The sequence below is a fragment of the Filicampus tigris genome, chromosome 7, assembly GCF_054856515.1.
Source record: "Filicampus tigris isolate MCC_2025a chromosome 7, RoL_Ftig_1.0, whole genome shotgun sequence".
In the NCBI taxonomy this organism is placed as follows: domain Eukaryota; kingdom Metazoa; phylum Chordata; class Actinopteri; order Syngnathiformes; family Syngnathidae; genus Filicampus; species Filicampus tigris.
In genome coordinates, this window is record NC_141223.1 from 4,172,793 (window position 1) to 4,193,676 (window position 20,884).

The following is a 20,884-nucleotide window of genomic DNA, read 5'->3' on the forward strand; positions in this document are numbered from 1 at the left end:
AGTACTTAACATTCAAAGCTAAAAGACTCCAGTGTCACCATGTGCATTATCACTTATGAAAAAAAAAAAAAGTCTAATTTATTTATTTTTATTTTTTTTATTTTAGAGTGGTAGTCAACACATCCGTTTTCTTTAGAGCTTGTTTTATTTATTTATTGTTATCTATTTAAAAGTCCCAACTTTTAATTATGTACAGCACTGTGTTTAGCTAGTCCTGGTTTTAAAAGAAGTTAACTCGAAAAAAATATTTTTAACAATATTTTTTGCTGTATGTGCCTCCACTTGCCAAAACATTAATATATTAATAGATTGATATAGCATTTGTGGAGGATGAGTTAAACAGCAAAATCCACCCATTTTTAGCCATCTCAGGGGGCGGCCATTTTGTCACTTGCTGCCGACTGAAAATGACATCACAGAACCTCAGGGCTCAGGTAACGACCAATCACGACTCACCTGTTTTCTGAAGCTGAGCCGTGATTGGTCATTACCTGAGCCCTGAGTAGTTGTGATGTCATTTTCTGTAGACAGCACGTGACAAAATGGCCGCCACTTGAGATGGACAAAAATGGCTAGATTTTGCTGCTTAACTTGATATTCCACAAACGCAATATTAACCGTGTTTTGACTAGTGGGTCATATTCTTGTAAAGAACATTTTGGGGTTGACTCCCTTGTTTGACAAACATGAACCAGGTGGTCAAATTGATTACAGGTAAATGATTATACTGTTCCAGTTCTATAAATATGGAACACAACCAAATACCACACATGGGTACGAATTTCCCCTTAAGGACACTTTCTGAATCTTCTGAACCCAATCAATTTAGGGTTCAATGGCACTTATGTTAGAGGAAGGTGTTTTGTCCACCTGGATGTGACAACGTGTGGACAACATATCAATCATGTGAGTAGTCAGACTTCCTGTCAGGCTGCTAGACAAGAACACCACTGGACACGCCGCAACACAGCGCGGTGTCCGCTTCATCCGACAAAAATTCTTGCGCGCTGAAATAAACGTGCCTGACGCATAAATCTTTGGTGCACCGTCTGTCTCTTGCTTTGAGGGAGACACCTGGAAAACCTCAGGCCAGCGCTGCGGTTCACAACCACTTGTACAAGACACACTGACGTCAAATGACGAGACAAAACCGCTCACACTTCGTCTTGAGTCATGAATGATGTACGTTCAGGTCATCGGTGCAAGAAATATGCTTTTGGTGAATTTAAAAATACTAATGTGTGAAAAAGAACCATTAAGTAAGACTACAGCAACATCATTGTTCCCTCCTGTGTGGCCTGCCACTTGTTGCTAGGCAGAATTCAAGGGGCAAAAGGGACAGGAATGAACACCGCTGCTGTAGCAAATGTGATTGCAAAGTGTGTACCCGAACGGTGAGGAGAAAAAAGTCAGCATTGTTTGCCAAACACGCTTCTGATTAGACTAATAAGCTGTCAAGCGTTTAAGTGCGTGGCCATCAGTCAAGCTGACAGCAAGACCTTATCACCATCAGTCAAATCCGGCAGACCATCACATTCATTTACATCAGAATTGCACGGAGCCCCTAAGGTGACATGGAAGTGAAAAAAAAAACTTTGCGTTCCCTCGCAAAAATTGCGCAAAGTTTTTTGCGAAGGAACGCATTTTTTTAAAATGCGTGTTTATGTACTCACGGGTCATTTTCCGGGTAAACAAAAGCAACAAAGGGAGCGTTTTCAGCCGTGGGTGGGTTTAATGGAATTGCTTTGAAATTCGCTTGTAATACAAAGACCTAAAATCAGCTTTTGATCTCAAGCACGGTTTCTCCGTCACTGACGTACTGTTGTCTCTCAAACAGCCGCGCATTAGAGGCTAGGCTAGGCTAGCTGCTAAACTGACCCGGAAGTACATAAACACGCATGTTACAAAAATGCGTTCCCTCGCAAAAATTGCGAGATAACGCAAAGTTTTTTGCGAGGGAACGCAAAGTTGTTGTTGTTTTTTTTTTAACTTTCATGTCACCTTAGGGGCTTCGTAGCATTGTAATGCACCACTAAAAAAAAACAACTAAAAAAAACAAAACAAAAACAGCATGATAATATAGTATATTTGTGGTCACATGATTGAATTATTTCGGTTTAGGTCGTTTCTTTTTAACATTTTTGTTAAATACAGTATTTAGAAAAAAAAAAGAAAGTGAAAAATTCGAAAAAAACAAAAACAAACTGATGATATTTTTTGGAGTACTTTACTTTCAGTCTTATAGCTGGCAAGATATCCTGGAGACCTTGTCTGATTATAAAACCCGGGTTGCAGCCTTAAATCATGCGCATAAATGTCGGGGACGTGCAAAGGTCTCATTTCAACTCTGTCACGCTGTCATAAATCGACCTCTACTAGATGTTGCATTGGTGAAGGCAGGATTGCAAGTACAGGACGTGTGTGTAGTTTGTGAGCACATGTGCAAGCATGAGGCACAGTCAGAAATGGTGCAAAAAAAAAAAAAAAAAAAAAAAAAAAAAAGCAGAAGAAAAAGCAAAACTAGCTAAGCCTTTCATGCTCAATTACTGTGCTCCATTTGCTGGAGTTTTATGCAACTAATTCATATTTTTCACCCCAAAATCGGTTCAAAAGGCAATAAGAAAAGGAGTGAGTGTAACCAGTGTAACTACCGCCCTCACAGCTCTGCTCATTACCTCTCACTTCAAAGACATTCCAGTTGTTAAACTTGACAGTTTATCACAAAGCACCATGAAGTCTTAGTAAGCAGTGGCTCCAAATGTTTGTGTGTGTGTGTGTGTATGTATATGTGTGTATATATATATATATATATATTAGAGATAGACCGATATGCTTTTTTCAGGGTCGATACCGATACAGATTATTTGTAGTCAAGGAGGCTGATCACCGATATTTGGAGCCGATATTCATTATCAGTAAAAAGGAAAAAAATATTGGCTTCAAAATCGTAAGAAAAATTTACCCTTAACTATTTTTGTAACATATTTAAGCATGTTTCTTGAACAATGTTCCAGGCTTGCGTAATGTTGATTTAAAAAAAAAAAAAAATCATTATTACAAGAAATATTTGACAGTATACATCTCTGTTATAAAATTTGAACAAAAACTTCAGCGAGCACCCGGTGTTGTCAGCATGTCTTAAAAAGGATAAAGGAAAACTTAAACAATAGCTCAATGTAGTTTTCTACAGTAAATGAACATGACACAAAATGACAGAAATGTTAAACTTTCACGTATATTTGTTTTGATTTACACAGTTTTAAATTGATTTATTATCGGCCAGCAGAGTTTTAAAAAAAAGGCAGATGCCGATATTCGTCAACAAGCCAAATATCGGTGCCGATAATTGGACTGGCCGATAATCGGTCTATTCCTATATGAAAAAAATGGTTTACTGTCATATTCACTGCGTGTATCTCAACTCGATGCCAAAAGACTCCATCAAACCACAGACTTCACATCTCATTCTGGCTGAAGGAAGACCAAAGACTGAGCATAACGTCAACAGAGACGCCCCGTTTCTCCCAAACTGCCCAAAACCTTCTAGTGAGAAGAAATAGTTTTAGCTGACGACTGACATTTCAACTAACTCCAGTCAGGCTTGCGCACAGAGGCCTAAAACGGAGTAGTAAAATTAGCCATAACCTTACCAATGGTCCTGATTGCGAGGTAAAATAGCGGTGCAGCGACTTGAACACATCATGAGCTGTGTGCAAAACTCTAGGACTAGAACTACCTCTCTTCATTGTTACAAGCTGAAAGTCCAAATCGCCCGCGCTTCCTCCGAAGCTTTCATTAAAACAAAAGTCCCCTGAAAGCATAACAGACCTGATAACTGAAAGATAGATTTGCATTCCTACTGCTGATTCTGTCAAATAACACTCTTTAATGTTGAGTTTTACAAATAACCCGTGGAAGACTTTGTACTTGTACAGCGAGGGATGCAACGGTAAAATATAGAACCGTTCGGTCCGCTCGGAACGGAACAATACGCTCTTATGGAATGCGTGGTTTTTTTTTCCAGATTTGCAATTCATTTTGCATTGACACTTTACTGCCGACCGTGTGTGTGTGTGTGTGTGTGTGTGTGTACCTACCCAGGCTGATGAAAAGTCTTCCTCATGAGGTAATGCCCCGCGCACACCTTTTCACACTGTGATTATCAGTCGAATACAACAACGGTTGACATAGAAATATTACTGCTTGGGAAACATTGCTTGCCCCGTACTTTATAAGGCGACACAAACGATATACGGTAACAAAGCCTCTCCGGCATAAGCGCCCTGGTGAATCGAGAGACCTGAAAAGTGCGCGTCTATTCAGAATGCTTTTCAACGGAGCAATTGTGCCACAACTCAGATAAACACAAGAAAATCACCCACCACCCGGAGGGAGCATTGGTTACGAAATATTTCAAGACCTTTTCTGCGGTCAGAAAATGCGAGGTTACGTCACCAAATGAAAACAATCAACCCTCTTGCCCTGCCGTCCACATTTCAGCAACATTGTCATTGCCAAACTCTTTGAAAAAGTACACAAAGCCATAGAAAGTCATTTGGCGTTGCACCCACCGCGGCTAGTCGGACCTCCCGGGCGAAAGAGAGTTACGTGGCGGCGACCGTCTACGGTAAGACTATTTGGACTATTAGATCGGTTGATGAAAAGTGCAGTTAGCCCATGTATGATTTTTTTTTTTTTTTTTTTTTACTTCAACTGTGGCCTACAAGGACAATCGTAATGTAGCATGTCATTTTGTTTTAACACAATTTATGCTTGAGAATTGCACAGGTGAAACTTGTTTGTTCCAACAACTGGAGTAGAACCAACCAAGTCGAAGCAGTTTGGGAACAAAATTCCTCAAACAATCTCGATTATGTGTGCCGTCGTGGGAGACAGTGGACAGTTAAAGGATAACGTCCGCTACGAGCGCGTTTGACTTATTTGTTATTGCGACATACAGGAAAGCGGTACGTACTGTATGTCTCTGTCTTAGTTGGCGTCACTCTTAAAAGAAGAATGGAATGTACACTGCAAAGTCAGCTGTTTATGCAAAGAGACTCACCGCCCAGGGATGTTACTAATCATCTCTCTGTACACATTGTTGCCCATTTACTTTGTTTTATTATACGGCTTTTGTATTCTTTTGACACTGGCTCCACAATCAAGAAGCTTAGAATGTTACAGCAGTTTTTGAATTGATCATTTGAATCGACATTCACAAAATGTTTTCAAATGCAAAAACGTTCGCGATTAAGCATTTTTCAATAAAGCTGAGTTTGACTTCAGAGAGGTTTTTTTTTTTTTTTATGTCTATTCTTGGCTAATAAAAAAATCTGTCTGGTAATTCTTGATTCGAACAGCTGATGGTGTGACAACTTTAGTCGCGGAAACACGTCAGGACTTTTTAGGAATAAATATTATTATTATAATTAAAGCAAATGCTTACATTTTTCTGTGATCCTCCAGATGGGATTTCTGTGCAGCAAAAAAAAAAAGAAAGAAAGATGTTTTTAAATTCGACTTTCTTTTTGAGTCATGGAGATTTGACGTAAGTGAGCCTTGTCGCTAGCAATAATATGAATACGCCACCGTCACACAGAAAGTTGGACACTGTTCTCTTGGATGACTGACAATGTTTCCACATTTCCAATTTTCCATAATGACACGGTTGATTGTGGGCCTATGAACACTTTTTTATGTTATTGTGAACTTGTGAATTGCGTCCGATATCTAAACCCTGTGGAAATATTGCTCCGTGTTTTTACATTTTGCTACACAAACTTTGTTTCCTGTCAGCTTCACTGAACATATTTACATCAATTTTCAAAAGCATCATTTGAGCGACACATTCAAAATGTGTTACGCGTCCGGAATGAAAAAAAAACAACGTTTCAAGACATCATTTTCTAGATGAAGTTAAGCAACTCGATTCATCGATTCGACCAATCGATTGATCGGTTGGATTGATCGGGGCGAATCGATTTGAACTCAATTTTCCATTGATCGTTACATCCCTATTAGGGACATGTCGTGGAGGGGCAACACTAGTATGCTGACTGCGTACTACAACTGCCGCTCCAAGTGCTCACAAGACTTCGCCTTCCAAGCGAAAACAGAAATCATGCTTGGTGAAACTCAATCATCTCCTGCCTGCTAGCACATCCCCCCCCCGCCAAGATCACATGGAGTACTTCCAGAGTGAAAAAGACAAACTTGGAGCATGTTTGACATAAATACAATGTGTATATTAAAAACAATTATGCCTTTGACATTGCTTGCATGTGTTCCATCTGCTCTCACTTTTCATCCAAAAGCCCTTTTTGGTTCAAATTGCGTCAGTCGAGGACTTGTGGACCTGTAGCCATTGCGGGAAAACTGATATACAAATATATTAGGTGCACTAATGTATCAATGGATTTTTGTAATGATTCATCACTTGCTATTATTTATTTTTTTTGTAATAACTAAGAGATGAATCTCATCTCATCTCCTAGTCATTGTTGTGTCCACTAGCTTTTTTCCACAACTGCTATGGCTTGGTCATGCTCTACAATACTGACCTTTGAACTCTAATAAAAAATAAAAAAAAAGATAACATTTACAAATATACACCAATGCAAATGGGGGTGTAAAAAAAACAACAACAAAAAAAAACAAAAAAACAATCAAACGCAGGCATCTTCTCCATCACAAATAAATATTCTGAGAATGTTACAAAAGACCCGTTACGTTTGACGTGATTACAAGACGTGTCATCACGTTGGCCCGGCGAGGCTTAAATGGCCGAGTTACCGTACGTCCCCGCCCGCAGCTGCCGGCTTCTTGTTGTTTACACAAAATGTCAAGTTTTGAAAAAAATAGCGCATACGGTACGCTTCTGGAAAGCTATTCATTAACGACGCTTGAATTTCTCCCGCTTTCACCTCTTGCTACCTCCTTCCCTGAGCCTCCCTGTATAGTCATGCTCCATCATTTTTAAAGCATGCATTACTGCAAGCTGCCGTCTTACATAACTAATAATGGCTTCCATGTCCGACTGGAGGGGGGGTCACCTCTGGAGTTGAAAACAATCCATTCCTGCATACTTATTGACCTCGGTTTCTGGGATTTGGGAAAATAAATCATTTCCAGAGCCAATCGTATAACCACACAGGCAATTATTTAGGTAGCATTTTGCCATTCTGAACCAGAGGCGAAGCGACTAAAACATGAACAAATATTAGTGCTTCGCATAAAAATTTGATGCATTTTACTTTCCTGGCGTACATTTATTTGCACTTCTTCTACGGGTATTTGTTTTTGTCTTTTTCTTTTGTCAGCCGTATAGGACAAGGTTATTGCCAAACAATGTGCTGTAGTGTTCTGCACTTAAAAAAAAAAAAAAAAAGCGGATGGAAGAATCCAATGTGTCAATTGGTCCGGCTCACTCACACACACACACACACACACCGTGATCTTAATGCGATTCAGGGATGGAGAAACCCGCACAAAGATGACATCATCGGGGCTAAGTGCTCTTCGAAAAACGGGTCACTGGTCCAAAGTCAAGTAATCAGCGCTGATCGACTGACTACATGGACCCCTTCACAAAGAACACGGCAAGCATTTTAACGAGGTGGAATATTCTGGAAATACATGACGACCCCTTAAGGGGTTCAGGATCAAAGCGAGGGACTGCGATTGAGATGGCGAGGACAGGATCCGTGCGGCGGGAAATGATCTTTTTGCGTGTGTACCTGTGGCCTTCTCGGGGTTGTTGCACATGAAGCATAACCAGCCTCGCTCTTCTGCACTGTAGCCAAACAGGTCAAAGAAGCGAACCTCCTCCAGCTGCATCTGGAGACTGTCCAGATCCTGAAGGAGCACAGAAGCACGAGCAGCGAATGACATTTGCGCTGAAAACAACTACATTTGACTCCCAACATGAAATGCCTCATTTCATTGAAATAAGGCGGCCTTGTGAGATCTGACGAGAAAAAAACAACAACAACACAAGAGTGACTTTAGCTTGAGGTAACAACGTTTGACTGTTGTTAAACAATGTGTTGTTGTGATAGGAGGGCGGTCTTCAATCCTGTTCCTCGGGGGCCGGTTCCCTGGATGTTTGCCATCAATCCCTGCTGCAACGCACCTGATCCGAATGATCACCTCATCAGCAAGCAGAAGCTGGATAACGATGCTGATCACTTGAATCAGGCGCGTCGCTGCAGGAAGACATGGAAAACGTACAGGAAACTGGCCCGAGAGGAACAGGATTGAAGTGTGATAGGGGAATAATGGAACCCTCGGATACACTCCAACACACTTTGAAATCCAGTTCATGAATCTAATTTTGTTTTATGCAATACTCGTTGATGAAACGTGATTTCACCACTTTTTTCTTGTGTAAATCCAACACTCTTTTTTAAATTTTTCTTTTAGTTTTTTTAGTTTTAGAAGATAGTTTTTTTTTTTGTGTGTAGCTAATGATAGCACTAGCAGTAAATATGGTTCCTTGATATTTACTGTGGTTATTAATCACAGCTAAAAAAAAAAGAAAAAAAAACCCACCAAAGGTTATCATAGCTAAAGATCCTAACTCAAAAGTAACAGGTACAACTCCAAAGACATTACAAGTTCTCGTTAGCGAACGCGGGAACCAATAAGTTAGCTTGCACGGCGTAATGAGAGATAAATAGTCGCTAATCAAGCACATGTGTTTTCGTTTCAACAGCGCATTCGATGTCAGCGTGTGCGTGTGTGTGTGTGTGCGTGCCAGGCTGACACAGCTGCATGGCCTTGATGCACCAGATGAAGGTCCTCTAGGCACGCTTGAATGACGATTTTAAGACGAGAGGAACATATTTGCAGTCAGACAACAGGATGTGGCCGAAAAGATTGTTTAGCTGCTGGATATCCTCAATTCACCCCATTTGGCATCTCGGGACCACCCCTTTTCACCGGACCGCCTCCCTGTTTTAACACTTTTCGATGATTGGATGAAAATGCTTGAGTGCGCAATACGCTGTAAGATCCAATCGCTGTCCTGACTCGCAAACACGAGTTAACTTTACTTTACTAGGTTATCAAAAATATGCCTTTGTGACTCTTAACGTGGTTAAAAATGCAAGGCACTTAGTATTTAGAGTAAAGATGACTTCTTTTATAGTTAAGATCACTTGCAACAAGACGTAGCAAGCGCTCTCATTCGAGCCTGATCTATTTCACACCCGGGACAGTAGGTGGCGGTAATGGTCACTGTAAAGGTGACCAAACGCTGTTAAACTGTACAAAGAAAAGGGAAAACTTTCTCCATAATGGGTGATGTCCCGAACTTTTTTGTTGTTGTTGTTGTTGTAAGGAGAGGAAAACCTTTCCTTGGGTACTTTTAAAACTTTTTTTTGTATTTTTGAGTATTATTATTTTGGAATGTTGAAGTGCACTTGTCAGCATATCGTCGCTGTCATGTGAAAAACACTTATCTCCATTTTTTTTTTTTTTTCATTTTCTTATTTTTACATGAATCATGTTTCCGCGTTACAGACATCGCACTAAAGTGAAAATTAAAAAAAAGTTTCCAAAATTGGAGATAAGCTTTTTTCACAGGACGGCGACGATATGGTTCTTGTGGTCTATAAACTGACAGAGCAGGGCACTTGACCCTTTTTTTACCGTTGCGTCCCCGTCCCACCATCCTTAATCATAAAACATTATCGTCCTCAGACCCCGGTCGTCCTCGTACTTTTAAAGCGCTTCCCTCATTACATTTTCGTCGATCCGCCCTGCCCCCCCCCTAACCGCCCCCCGAAAAAAAACCAGTGCACTCATAACCATTATTTAAAGATCACGAATTTTCTGTGCACTGGGAGTATCGCGAGTGGATTGAATTGTTTACAACTGTTTAACCAAGATAGCATTCTACTTAACTTATATTCCACAAACGCAATATTTGTATTTGCAAGTAGCAAAATGCACTTGTTTTTAGCCATCTCTGGGGGCGGCCATTTTGTCTTCTGTCGACTGAAAATGACATCACAACTGCTCACAACGACCAATCACAGCTGACCTGTTCTCTGAAGCTAAGCCGTGATTGGTCGTTGTGAGCAGCTGCGATGTCATTTTCAGCCGACAGAAGACAAAATGGCCGCCCCCAGGGATGGCTAAAAACAAGTGCATTTTGCTACTTAACTTATATTCCACAAACGCAATATTTGTATTTGCAAGTAGCAAAATACACTTGTTTTTAGCCATCTCCGGGGGCGGCCATTTTGTCTTCTGTCGACTGAAAATGACATCGCAACTGCTCACAACGACCAATCACAGCTGACCTGTTCTCTGAATCTGAGCCGTGATTGGTCGTTGTGAGCAGCTGCGATGCCATTTTCAGTCGACAGAAGACAAAATGGCCGCCCCCAGAGATGGCTAAAAACGAGCGGATTAACACTTTTTCCACAAACGCAATATTTATCAGAATGCCCTGTTTCAACTTGTGGGCTTGCATAAAACATATTCTTGAAAAAAATATGCTTGCGTTGACCTCCGCTTTAAGTAATGATTGACCGTATTTTACAGTGTAGACTCCATTCATTTACATTCACACAAGTCCTCAATGAACACGAAATGCACGCCTTAGGAATGTGGGCGGAGACACACACACACACACAAGCGCAGGGATAAACGTCAACATGCAAACTTCATGCGTAAGATGACAGCCATGACTTGAACTCAGGACCTTTTGGCAACAAGGCAGACGGGCAAAGCACTCTCCTTTTTGACAAAACATTGTTATCTCAAGTGTGGCTCCACTCTTCCGCTCTTCCATCCTGTCTCCTGTCTTCAGCCTTCCTTGCACCTCCCCCTCCACCTCTGCCCAACTTTTATCAACAGAGCGGCTATATCAACAAAAGTTTCCACTCAGGGCACGGAGGGGGAAAAAAGGTGAAACAATAATCGTTAATTATCTCTCGCAGCCCAGACTTCCACTCAGCTCAACTTCCCTTCATATCTGCCGTCATGCCTCCTTTCCTCTTCCTCTACACTTCTTTTGAAGTGACTTGAGAAAAGAGACGGTTTGGGGAAAACAACCTCCACTCACGCCTACCATTACCTCGTTTTTAACTACAACGAGCCGTCTTTTCACATTGAACGCGCTTTCATATTTTGCCATAAAACTGCTGAGCCGAGCTGAGCCCTAAAAGGGCAGAACTTCAATTTCAGAGGCCTTAAACATCCCAACAGTCTCTGCTTGAAATCTCGCTGTCAGTAATATTATTCCTGTCTCCCAGCATCCCGTTCCTCAATTTTCTCCCTCTCTCCCTTTAATATGTTTTACATTTTGTCATCTTGAGATTTATTTTTCACACCCCACACACAGACAGGAACACTTCACAGCATGCTTGCAATAAACACGCATTTTTCCCACTAGCTTTCATGGACACGCAGTACTTTTCTTGAGTACATGAGGAAAAACAATGTGCTGTATCATGAACATTTAGAGGGAAATTGTACAAAAAGTTCAGCAAAATGAGCATCACAAATCGCATATATTGCCAAAGCACCGCACCGCACTCCAAAACTAAGTCCTACTTGAAAATGCTTCAAAATAATATTATTCAATGGCGGGTCACAATATGAAGGTAATTTCAGCACACTCATGCAAATCCTCCCATGAAGGTGAAATGTCTGAAAATAAATCCTGTGCTTTGCCAATATGATGAAAACATCATCAACTAAACAGCATTTTTGTGGCAGTCGTGCTTAGTATCCATTAATCGGGTGTAAATAAAGGATAAAAATCTGTATTCTTGTTTTAATTTGGATTTTCACCAAAAATCAAATGGGTTCCTCCATGGGCAAATTTCTCAATCCTCCACAGTTTTGCATAAATTAACTCGAATGTTTGTGCAAACATGGGAACAAAGAAACAAACCAACAGGCAAAACTAAAATGGAGTATCGAGTACACGCCACTGCGGTTTCGTCAAACAGGCCGCTGTGTTTGCAGCAATTTTGCAAATAGCGCCGAGCAGGCCCAATTTGCTTTTATACGAGTTTCTAAATACCTGGAAAAAAATTGCTTTTCACAGTCAACCATTCAACCCCAGGAACTTATTTATATTTGTTTCAATTTTTTTTTAAGTTCAGGGAAAAGAGGGTCTGAAAATGTCTGGCACTGAATTAATTATTACAAAGTATCGGTATCGATATGAGCGATACTGGACCTGTGTTGACTCGGTATCGGATCGATACCAAACTAGTCAGTATCGCACACCACTAGGTCTGAGCAAACTGAGTGCCTTGAAATAAATAGTTGTCGGCTTGTCACTTTGTGAACTTGGTTTATTTAAGAAAAATCTCCAGACATGCCAATGTGTGGGGAAAAGTTGAATTTTGTATTTGCCAATAACATTTGTCCAAATTATGACCTGGCTTTTAACAGTTTAACAATAAAAAAGGTAATCGTCACAAAAAAACACTTCTGGGTCAGGAAAATGAGAATTGTCAATTTGATAATGCATCTACCTTAACTCATTCAGTACCAAAAACGTTTTTATATGTCTTTTCACAGTCCAGCCATTCAACCCCAGGAACTTATTTATATTTGTTTCATTTTTTTTTAAAGTTCGGGGAAAAGAGGGTCTGAAAATGTCTGGCACTGAATTAATTATTACAAAGTATCGGTATCGATATGAGCGATACTGGACATGTGTTGACTCGGTATCGGATCGATATCAAACTAGTCAGTATCGCACAGCACTAGGTCTGAACAAACTGAGTGCCTTGAATGTAATTTTGCCACCTAAGTGGAAGATCCTCTTTCGTGGGAGAATGAAATATCACACACATAAATCAATTGTTTTTACAAAATGTTCTAAAAGGAAGAAATATCAAACCCCCCAAAAAGTGTATATGACGAATTGAATTTGTGTGGTGGTATACAATGCGTTTAAGCTCCACATGGTATCCACATCAGCCGAGAAGAAAATAACCGCTGTCATCTTTTCCGAGGATCCGCTTAATTTGACACTTCGGGAGGGCACAGCGCGACGCCTGCACGCTTGAAACTTGCGTCCACGCTTGAAAGAAACGTACTTGAAAGTGTCGAATGATAAATGGCGATTTAGCAGCTGACCTCATCGACGCTGTTGGGCCCACCACAATTGAGCATAATTCATCACAACCCAAAACTATAATTAGGATGAAACTGACCACTTTTTTTTTTTTTTTTTTTTTTTAAAATGTGTGTTATTATCGCAAAATCTTTCCAGTAAAGCATTTCTGCAATACGCTGCAATATTTGTGGTGTGTGTTGCAGCCATACTTCCCATAAATTGAGCTGAAATACCTTTGGGTGCGGAATGGCGTGCTGCGTCATTGCCACGTGGAAGCTGTGAGCCCCTTTGAGTTGAGTCTTCCCCCAAAGAGAAGCCAGCCTCCGAACGCATTCGTCGCCAGAACATAGCGGAACTTTGGATTTACTCTACAAGAGACAAAAATGACAAGCCATAAAGTGGGCGTCGGCCTCGAGAGCAGAATTTCTGACTGAAGTGTAAAGACGCATATGTGGGGACTTGTAGTTTGAGCAATGTGTTATTGATAGCAAGGTGTTGGGTTGCACCTGTAGATGGAGCAGCATAATGTGGATCCAGAGATGAGGCCGGCGACTGCTGAGGTTAAAACTGGACTTTGTGTACAGGCAGTAATGACCCTTCAGGGGACAGGTGAACGACAGCTTGGCCACACAGCCTCTGTTTGATTCTGTAATGAAATACGATGGCATTAATTGTGCCTTAGTGAGCAGGAGGATATATAAAAGAGAAAAGGGATTCAACATGACAGCTGTTCATATACTACATTTGTTATGAAGTACTTTCATGCACCCGCGCGTGAGAAAATGTGAATTACATGCGTGGTAGGTTGATTGATTGAGGTGTGATTGTGAGTGCGAATGTTTGTTTGTCTCTGTGTGCCTTGCAATTGGCTGGCAACCAATTTGGGGTGTCTCCCGCAGGACAGGAGTGGGAGTTGTTTTCACCGGGACACGGGATTTCCAATTTTTATTTTATTTTTTTATCTTTAATTTTTATTTTATTTATTTTTTACTATGGTCTAGGACTGGCACTGGAACGGGACAGGATTCTGTTTTTGTTTTTCGCTATGGTCCTGGACTGAGACGGAACAGGATTTTGTTGTCTTTTTTTTTTTTTAAATATGTTCTGGGACAGGATTTGTTCTGAGGGAGTGGAATGGGATGTGAGTGAAAATCCACTCCCGTGTCACCCTCTACTGCAGTAACACAGATTCTCGGTCCAAATGAATGCCAATGTTTAAAAAAAAAAAAAAAAGGAAAGTCCATCATAAGAAATCCAGCAACTTATAGCATTACTAGGCACACTTGTTTAGGTATTTTTTTAGAGCATGATGGTTCACAATTCTTAATGGGAGGTCTTTAAACCAGCCTAACCATCTTTAACCAATGAACGCCCAGTATCTGCAGCAAGTGCACTCTTTTCCCTCAATTCTTTCAAGAAACCACGAATAAGTCAGTCCCGCACAATTCATGAAACTCTGAACAATCAATGAATCATTTTTCAATTCTTTGATACATCAGGGGAGTTCACCAGAGTCCTATCCTTCCAAAATAGACATTTTAGGCCATTCTGCATGAACAAAGCCTTTGTTATGAATGGATATTATTATTTTTCAATACTAGTTTACATATCGTTCATGACGCATTTCCATTACATAAAACAAGTATTCATCACTTTAACTGTGACTGGAGTATAAGAGAACAAAAACACAGATATGATATAATGTGCAACAAGGGAGCCAAATAGGCTGCCAAGCTGAGACTGTTGAAAATTGCCCTAAATCCCTTGTACCAAAATAAAAATAGAGAATTTCAAATAACATGCAATGAGGAGACGAAGTTGCGTCTGACCAAAGTGGAAAACACCAAAAGTAACTCAAGATAGTTTTTTCTATCTTCTATATTGCTGTATCGAGTCATGTAAATGTTCCTTATACCGGTGTAAGTATTGCGCAATACTTACCAGCTACAGTTTAATATAACACCCTATTGTTCACATATAAACGTGAATTTAGTCATTTAAATCCCATTAGAATGAATTTTGTGCTTCAAATAAAACTCCCCCCGCCCCCTCCTCCCAGTTCTCACATGGGAGCTTGTCGTGAAAGCGGAGCCATTTATCAGGCATGCAAACAGTACCCCGACATGCCCTTTGCTGGCTCACTGCTCAGATTGGAGGCGAGTAATTTCCTATTTGCTGAGCTCTGATGGCTCAAACCCCTTGTTAAATGTTAAAATTCAATTAAATCCAAGATGGGATGAAATCACACATTTATGCCCTCTGGATGAGATTAACATTACGATGAAATTACTTACCCCTTGGAATAATAAATCCATGTCTAGTTGAAGCTTAAAATTCAATGATGAAATGCTGAGTCCTAAATACTGCTGCATTATTTTATGTGAGTATGGTAGAGGTATTCCCTTTTTGGGGATAAATGCAGTGGGTTAACACGGTAAAAAAAAATAATAGAAAAGATTTGGTGACCTGTGAAATGATTGTATGAACTGCTTTGATTGAGGTATTACAATTTTGTGGATGCACTGGAACAAGAATATGTTCTATGCAAGCGCACTATTGAGTTTGTGGAATAAGTGTTAGTCCACTCGTTTTAGCCGTCTCCGGGGGCGGCCATTTTGTCTTCTGTGGACTGAAAATGACATCACAACTGCTCACAACGACCAATCACGGCTCAGATTCAGAAAACAGGTCAGTCGTGATTGGTCGTTGTGAGCAGATGTGATGTCATTTTCAGTCCACAGAAGACAAAATGGCCGCCCCCGGAGACGGCTAAAACGAGTGGACTAACACTTATTCCACAAACTCAATATTTATCAGAATGCCTTGTTTCAACTAGTGTGCTTGCATATCACATATTCTTGAAAAAAATATATGTTTGCGTTGACTTCCCCCTTTAAGTTTGTATCGAGGAAATGGGAGAAAGTCAATGAATGACCCCTAAAGTGATGCGCATGTGTGTTAATGTTATACGTACATCACTGGTACTCTTACCTTCTATTACACATTGTTCTGGTATGGGGATCTGTTGGACCATGCCCTTACAAAACTCTCGGATCATCTCTAGATTGTCTCGTAAGTGGATGAAGAGTCTGTCAGCTACCTCCGCCTCCTCCTCTTTGTTCTTCTGCTCGCTGCAAGCTCTGTCTGCCTCTTTGATCGCACTGTCTGGTGCAGGGCCAGCGGTGGATGCGGGTGCATTGTCTGTCAGTTTCTTGGCAGGAGGCGCCACTTCCCGGGGTTCCGCTGAACGCTGGAAGGGCAAAGTGCTGGTGAATGCGATGTTGTCTGGACCCAGCTCCGCTCCTTCTCCATCGTCCCCGCCGTCTGAGTTGATGGATTGCAAGCGCGCGACATGAAGAGCCAGGCTCTTGGACCTAAAGAGAGACCACAATTGTCATCAGGAGGAGGCAATTTCAAATCCAAAAGCATCCATAAATAGTGTAGCGCTTGACCCCTACTGCAAATAAATGAGACACCACATCAGGTGGAATTTGCTTATCGCCGCCTCTGAAACACCAAACACTGAAACGCCAGCCACAAGGCTTTGCTCATGCCTGTTACGCTTAAATGTATTGTTCTGCTATTGTCAAATGAAACCTCCACTACTTAAAGCGGAAGTCAACCCAAACATATTTTTTTCAATATGTTCTATGCAGGCCCACTAGTTGAAACGCGGCATTCTGATAAATATTGCGCTTGCGGAAGAAGAGTTAATCCACCCGTTTTTTGCCATCTCTGGAGGAGGCCATTTTGTCACTTCTGCCGACTGAAGTTGACATCACAGTTGCTCGGGGCTCAGGTAACGACCAATCACGGCTCACCTGTTTTCTGAAGCTGAGCCATGATTGGTCGTTAACTGAGCCCCGAGCAACTGTGATGTCATTTTTGGTCGACAGAAATGACAAAATGGCCGCCCCCCTGAGCTAGCTAAAAACGGGTGGATTTTGCTGCTGAACTCATATTTCACACACGTTTCAACTAGTGGGCCTGCATAGAACATATTATTGAAAAAAATATGTTTGGGTCGACTTCGTCTTTAACAATTGGGTTTATGTTTCTGTGTGCGTGCGCGAATGCGCGTGCGGTCGGTGTGACGGAAAAGGGTCATGCTGCAGCTAAATGACAGTAGTTAGTTTGGTTCAAAGTGGACTAACTTTTGTGGCTTTCCTCTTCCGCACGTGATGGCCTTACAGTAAGAATAGTGTATAAAAAAACTACCAACCAAACAAACAAACAATTGCTTGTAAAATCACGATTACGGAAGATCACGAATGATGAACGGTAATATAACGGGGGAATATTTGATACCGTCCAACCATATTTCCGACTAAGTTCCGAAAAACACAAAAAGCAGCTCATCTCATACATCGTCATACGTGGCTTGGCGTCTACTCCAGTTGGACAAGTCACAGGGCACATACAGACAGACCAGAGGCGGCTAAAACACAGCGTTGATAATGTCGCACACGAGCGTAACCGGGGGATCTGAGAGAAGGTAGTCTCCGCTGCTGTGGGAGTGACCAATTAAAGGTACCTCCTCTCATTCCCTTTAAACGCGATGTTCCAGTCGCGCACTGACAGTCTTGACATGGCAGTGTTCAGAAAAAGCGTTTTTTTTTTTTTTTTTTCAACATGGACGCAGCAAGCACAAAGTGTCCCGTAAGATTTGCATCGTGAAGTGGGCACTTTGAGACCAACTCCCCGACCCCCATGGTTTAAACTCCACACCGTACGGCTTAATCGCGGATCCCTGTGACTGTGAGGGACCACGTTGCACCGCGCTGCCTTCAAAACTTCAAAAGTGATCACATTCCCACCCACCTGTTGAATCTCATCTCTCGTTGCTCCTCCCTCAGTGTTTGGTTCAGGCTGTATCGCCGCCGGGGGGCGGGAGAGTTCTCCTGCACCTGCGACTCAGCACCGGCCTTCACCGGCTTCCTCGGCTCACATCTCCCTCCTCCTCCTCCTCCTCCTTCGCATTGAAGCGATGCGTTGGGAGATGGCGAGCAATGGCCATTCTCGCTGGACCACACACACACACACACACACACACACACACACACACACAAAAGGTTACATGTATTTGGGACATGAAATAAAACGGACATTCATTTGTGTAGTGGCCGTCCTTCACATTTTGGCTCCCATTTCAGTATTTCTCACATTCTCACACTGGCTGGCTGTAGTTCTCGTTCTGTCACCTTGCGCTCCCCCCTTTTTCAGCAGCCCCATTCTGCCCCAGCGTTTTTTTTTTTTGTCTTTTTTTTATGCTTCTTTTTATGAACTGCCAAGTGTTCCCTCGAACTTGTTCTTTGTTCATCTCTCAGTTTCTTTTGCCAAAGTTGTTAATAATAATTGCTGCGGCACGCAGTCGAGCGCAGACTTCGTTCAAGGTTGAACTGTTAACAAAAGTGGGGGAGGAAAAAAAAATCCAATTTAGCTTAGTTTATTCATATTTATGTTTGTTTGTTTGTTTGTTTGTTTGTTTGTCTGTATGCAACCTAGCAGGCTACTTTCAGTGAATGGCTTTAGAATGATTGAAGTAGGATTATATGGACAGGAGGCTACTGTTTGCATTCTGGTGAGGCAAATCACTTAAAAATGTAATCTGTGTCAAAGTTGGACATGAAAATCAGTTGTGTAGATTTTACGGTCGGAAAAAAAATAATAAACAATATATCCTGCTTTCACACTTGGCAGAGGCAAAAACAACCCGAGTTTTCCGTTGTCTCTCTGACGGGTTTTTCTTACCACCCCGTTTTCCGTATCGTGAGAGGAGAGGACCCCAAGCAAAGCCCTCAATCCTGCACAATGCTTTTCATCCTCCCACAAGCGCACAAACACATGCTGACCTGTCATGCATGCATGCTTTTATTATGCAACATTATGCGTGTGTGTGTGCGCGCGGGGGGTTAGGGTAACAGTCAGATCTGATTGTGTTCAAAATTGCACATTTTCCCTCGATACAAATAAACAATTGATGAAAACAAACACACAAACCAGATTGTCCTCAGTGTTGTTCGAGAGGTGGCCTAACTTTTTTTTGGTCTAAACTACAAACAGACGGCAGTGCTTAGTCATTGCAAACAGACCCGTGACTAACACAAAATCACTAGTATTAGAAAATGTAAAAACTGCCTGAAAAAAAAAAAAATCAAGAGCATTAAGGTTTTTGCTTTAATTGCCAAAGAAAATTTTAAATTGGGTCGGCAGGTGAGGCTCCAGCTGACTTTGGCAGGGAATCGAAGTACACATACGCATGGACAAATTCTCACTCATGTTCCCAATTTATATGGGGTACAGACAAATACCGATTTTCAGAGGTGGGCAATTTACTAGATTTTGCTGGTCTGTCATTCATCATCTGTCAGTGGCCTGGGTACCCGTCCGTCAATTCGTCAGACCGTAATTTTCGTGACGAACTGAATTGTAATCGTCGGGTCATCAGTCCAATGTCAGCAAAAACAGGCATCCATCAGTGAGGGAATGACGAACTATCACCGGCGGACGAGGTTAGTGACTTATGGATGACAAACCCACTTCCGTCAGTGCCTAGTACGTCATGACATCACGACTGCTCGCAACGACCAATCACGGCTGACCTGTTTTCTGAATCTGAGCCGTGATTGGTCGTTGTGAGCAGTCGCGATGTCATTTTCACTCGACGGAAGACAAAATGGCCGCCCCCAGAAATGGCTAAAAACGAGTGGATTAACACTTATTCCACAAATGCAATATTGATCAGAATGCCTTGTTTCAACGCCCGGGCTTGCATAGAACATAAACTTGAAAAAAAATAAAAGTTTACGTTGACTTCCCCTTTCAAGACGACTGAAGAACGTGCCTTTTTTTTAATTAAGGAGAACAAAGGATGAGTGCGCCTCCCCTGACCTGCGGCATGCGGTGGCGCTTTCCTCCAGTCGCCTCCCCAGCAGTTTGGCTATGGCTGCGAACGAGTTGCTCAGCCTGTAGAGGTCTTTACCATAGCCGCCGAGCAGAGACGGGTAACGGTCTGTCAGGGCTCGGATCTCCAGTAGCAGAGTGTGGTGAAAAGTGTGCTCCATGTTGCCCAGAAGAGACGCCAGGTAAACCAAAGAATTGTGCGCATGTGCCTGAGGACAATAAAGAGCACATTACAATTATGGAATTGCTTTTCGTCATACATTCAAATCCCGTCATAAAACCCTTTGAGACCAGGGTTCATTTTTTTTAATCTGCAGCTACAAAGTCTACATGGATGATCTTGCTATCAAAGTAAAGGGGAATCTTTAATGGTTACTGTAGATTTGAACAATTACATTTCTACAGCAATAGGTATTTGTAAATAAAGATTTGGATTTCAGGTAGAGGCTACAACACGTTTTTTTTAAACTGGCATATTTATTATTAACCGAACTTTGGATTTTCAGAATATGTTCTATGCAGGCCCACTAATTGAAATACGGCATTCTGATTATAATATCGCGTTTGTGGAATGTAAGTTAAGCAGCAAAATGCACCCACTTTTAGCCACCTCGGGGGCTCGGGTAACAGTCCAATCACGGCTCACCTGTTTTCTGAAGCTGAGCCATTACTGGTCGTTATCTGAGCCCTGAGCAACTTCGATGTCATCTTCAGTCGACAGAAGTGACAAAATGGCCGCCCACTGAGCTAGCTAAAAATGGGTGGGTTTCTCATATTCCACAAACACAATATCAGTCATGCTGCATGATTACCCCCCCCCCCCCCCCATGCTGGATCTAATAACATAGTGGAGCAAAGGTGGAAAGATTCAATGTCAGCTCTCTTGCAATT

The 20,884-nt window shown here is 41.7% G+C and overlaps 1 protein-coding gene across 2 annotated transcripts in view; it reads right to left on the reverse strand.

Annotated features, from left to right (window-relative positions):
• veph1 (ventricular zone expressed PH domain-containing 1) overlaps positions 1 to 20,884 on the reverse strand; it is a 64,427-nt gene that overhangs the window by 7,754 nt on the left and 35,789 nt on the right. For both annotated transcript variants that reach the window (XM_086035051.1, XM_086035052.1), the window contains exons 7-12: positions 19,982 to 20,202; positions 17,912 to 18,112; positions 16,082 to 16,464; positions 13,597 to 13,736; positions 13,324 to 13,458; positions 7,737 to 7,854 (exon numbers count right to left, since the gene is read on the reverse strand). In XM_086035051.1, coding sequence (XP_085891177.1) covers positions 7,737 to 7,854; positions 13,324 to 13,458; positions 13,597 to 13,736; positions 16,082 to 16,464; positions 17,912 to 18,112; positions 19,982 to 20,202 — 1,198 coding nt within the window. The remainder of the gene's footprint in view (positions 1 to 7,736; positions 7,855 to 13,323; positions 13,459 to 13,596; positions 13,737 to 16,081; positions 16,465 to 17,911; positions 18,113 to 19,981; positions 20,203 to 20,884) is intronic.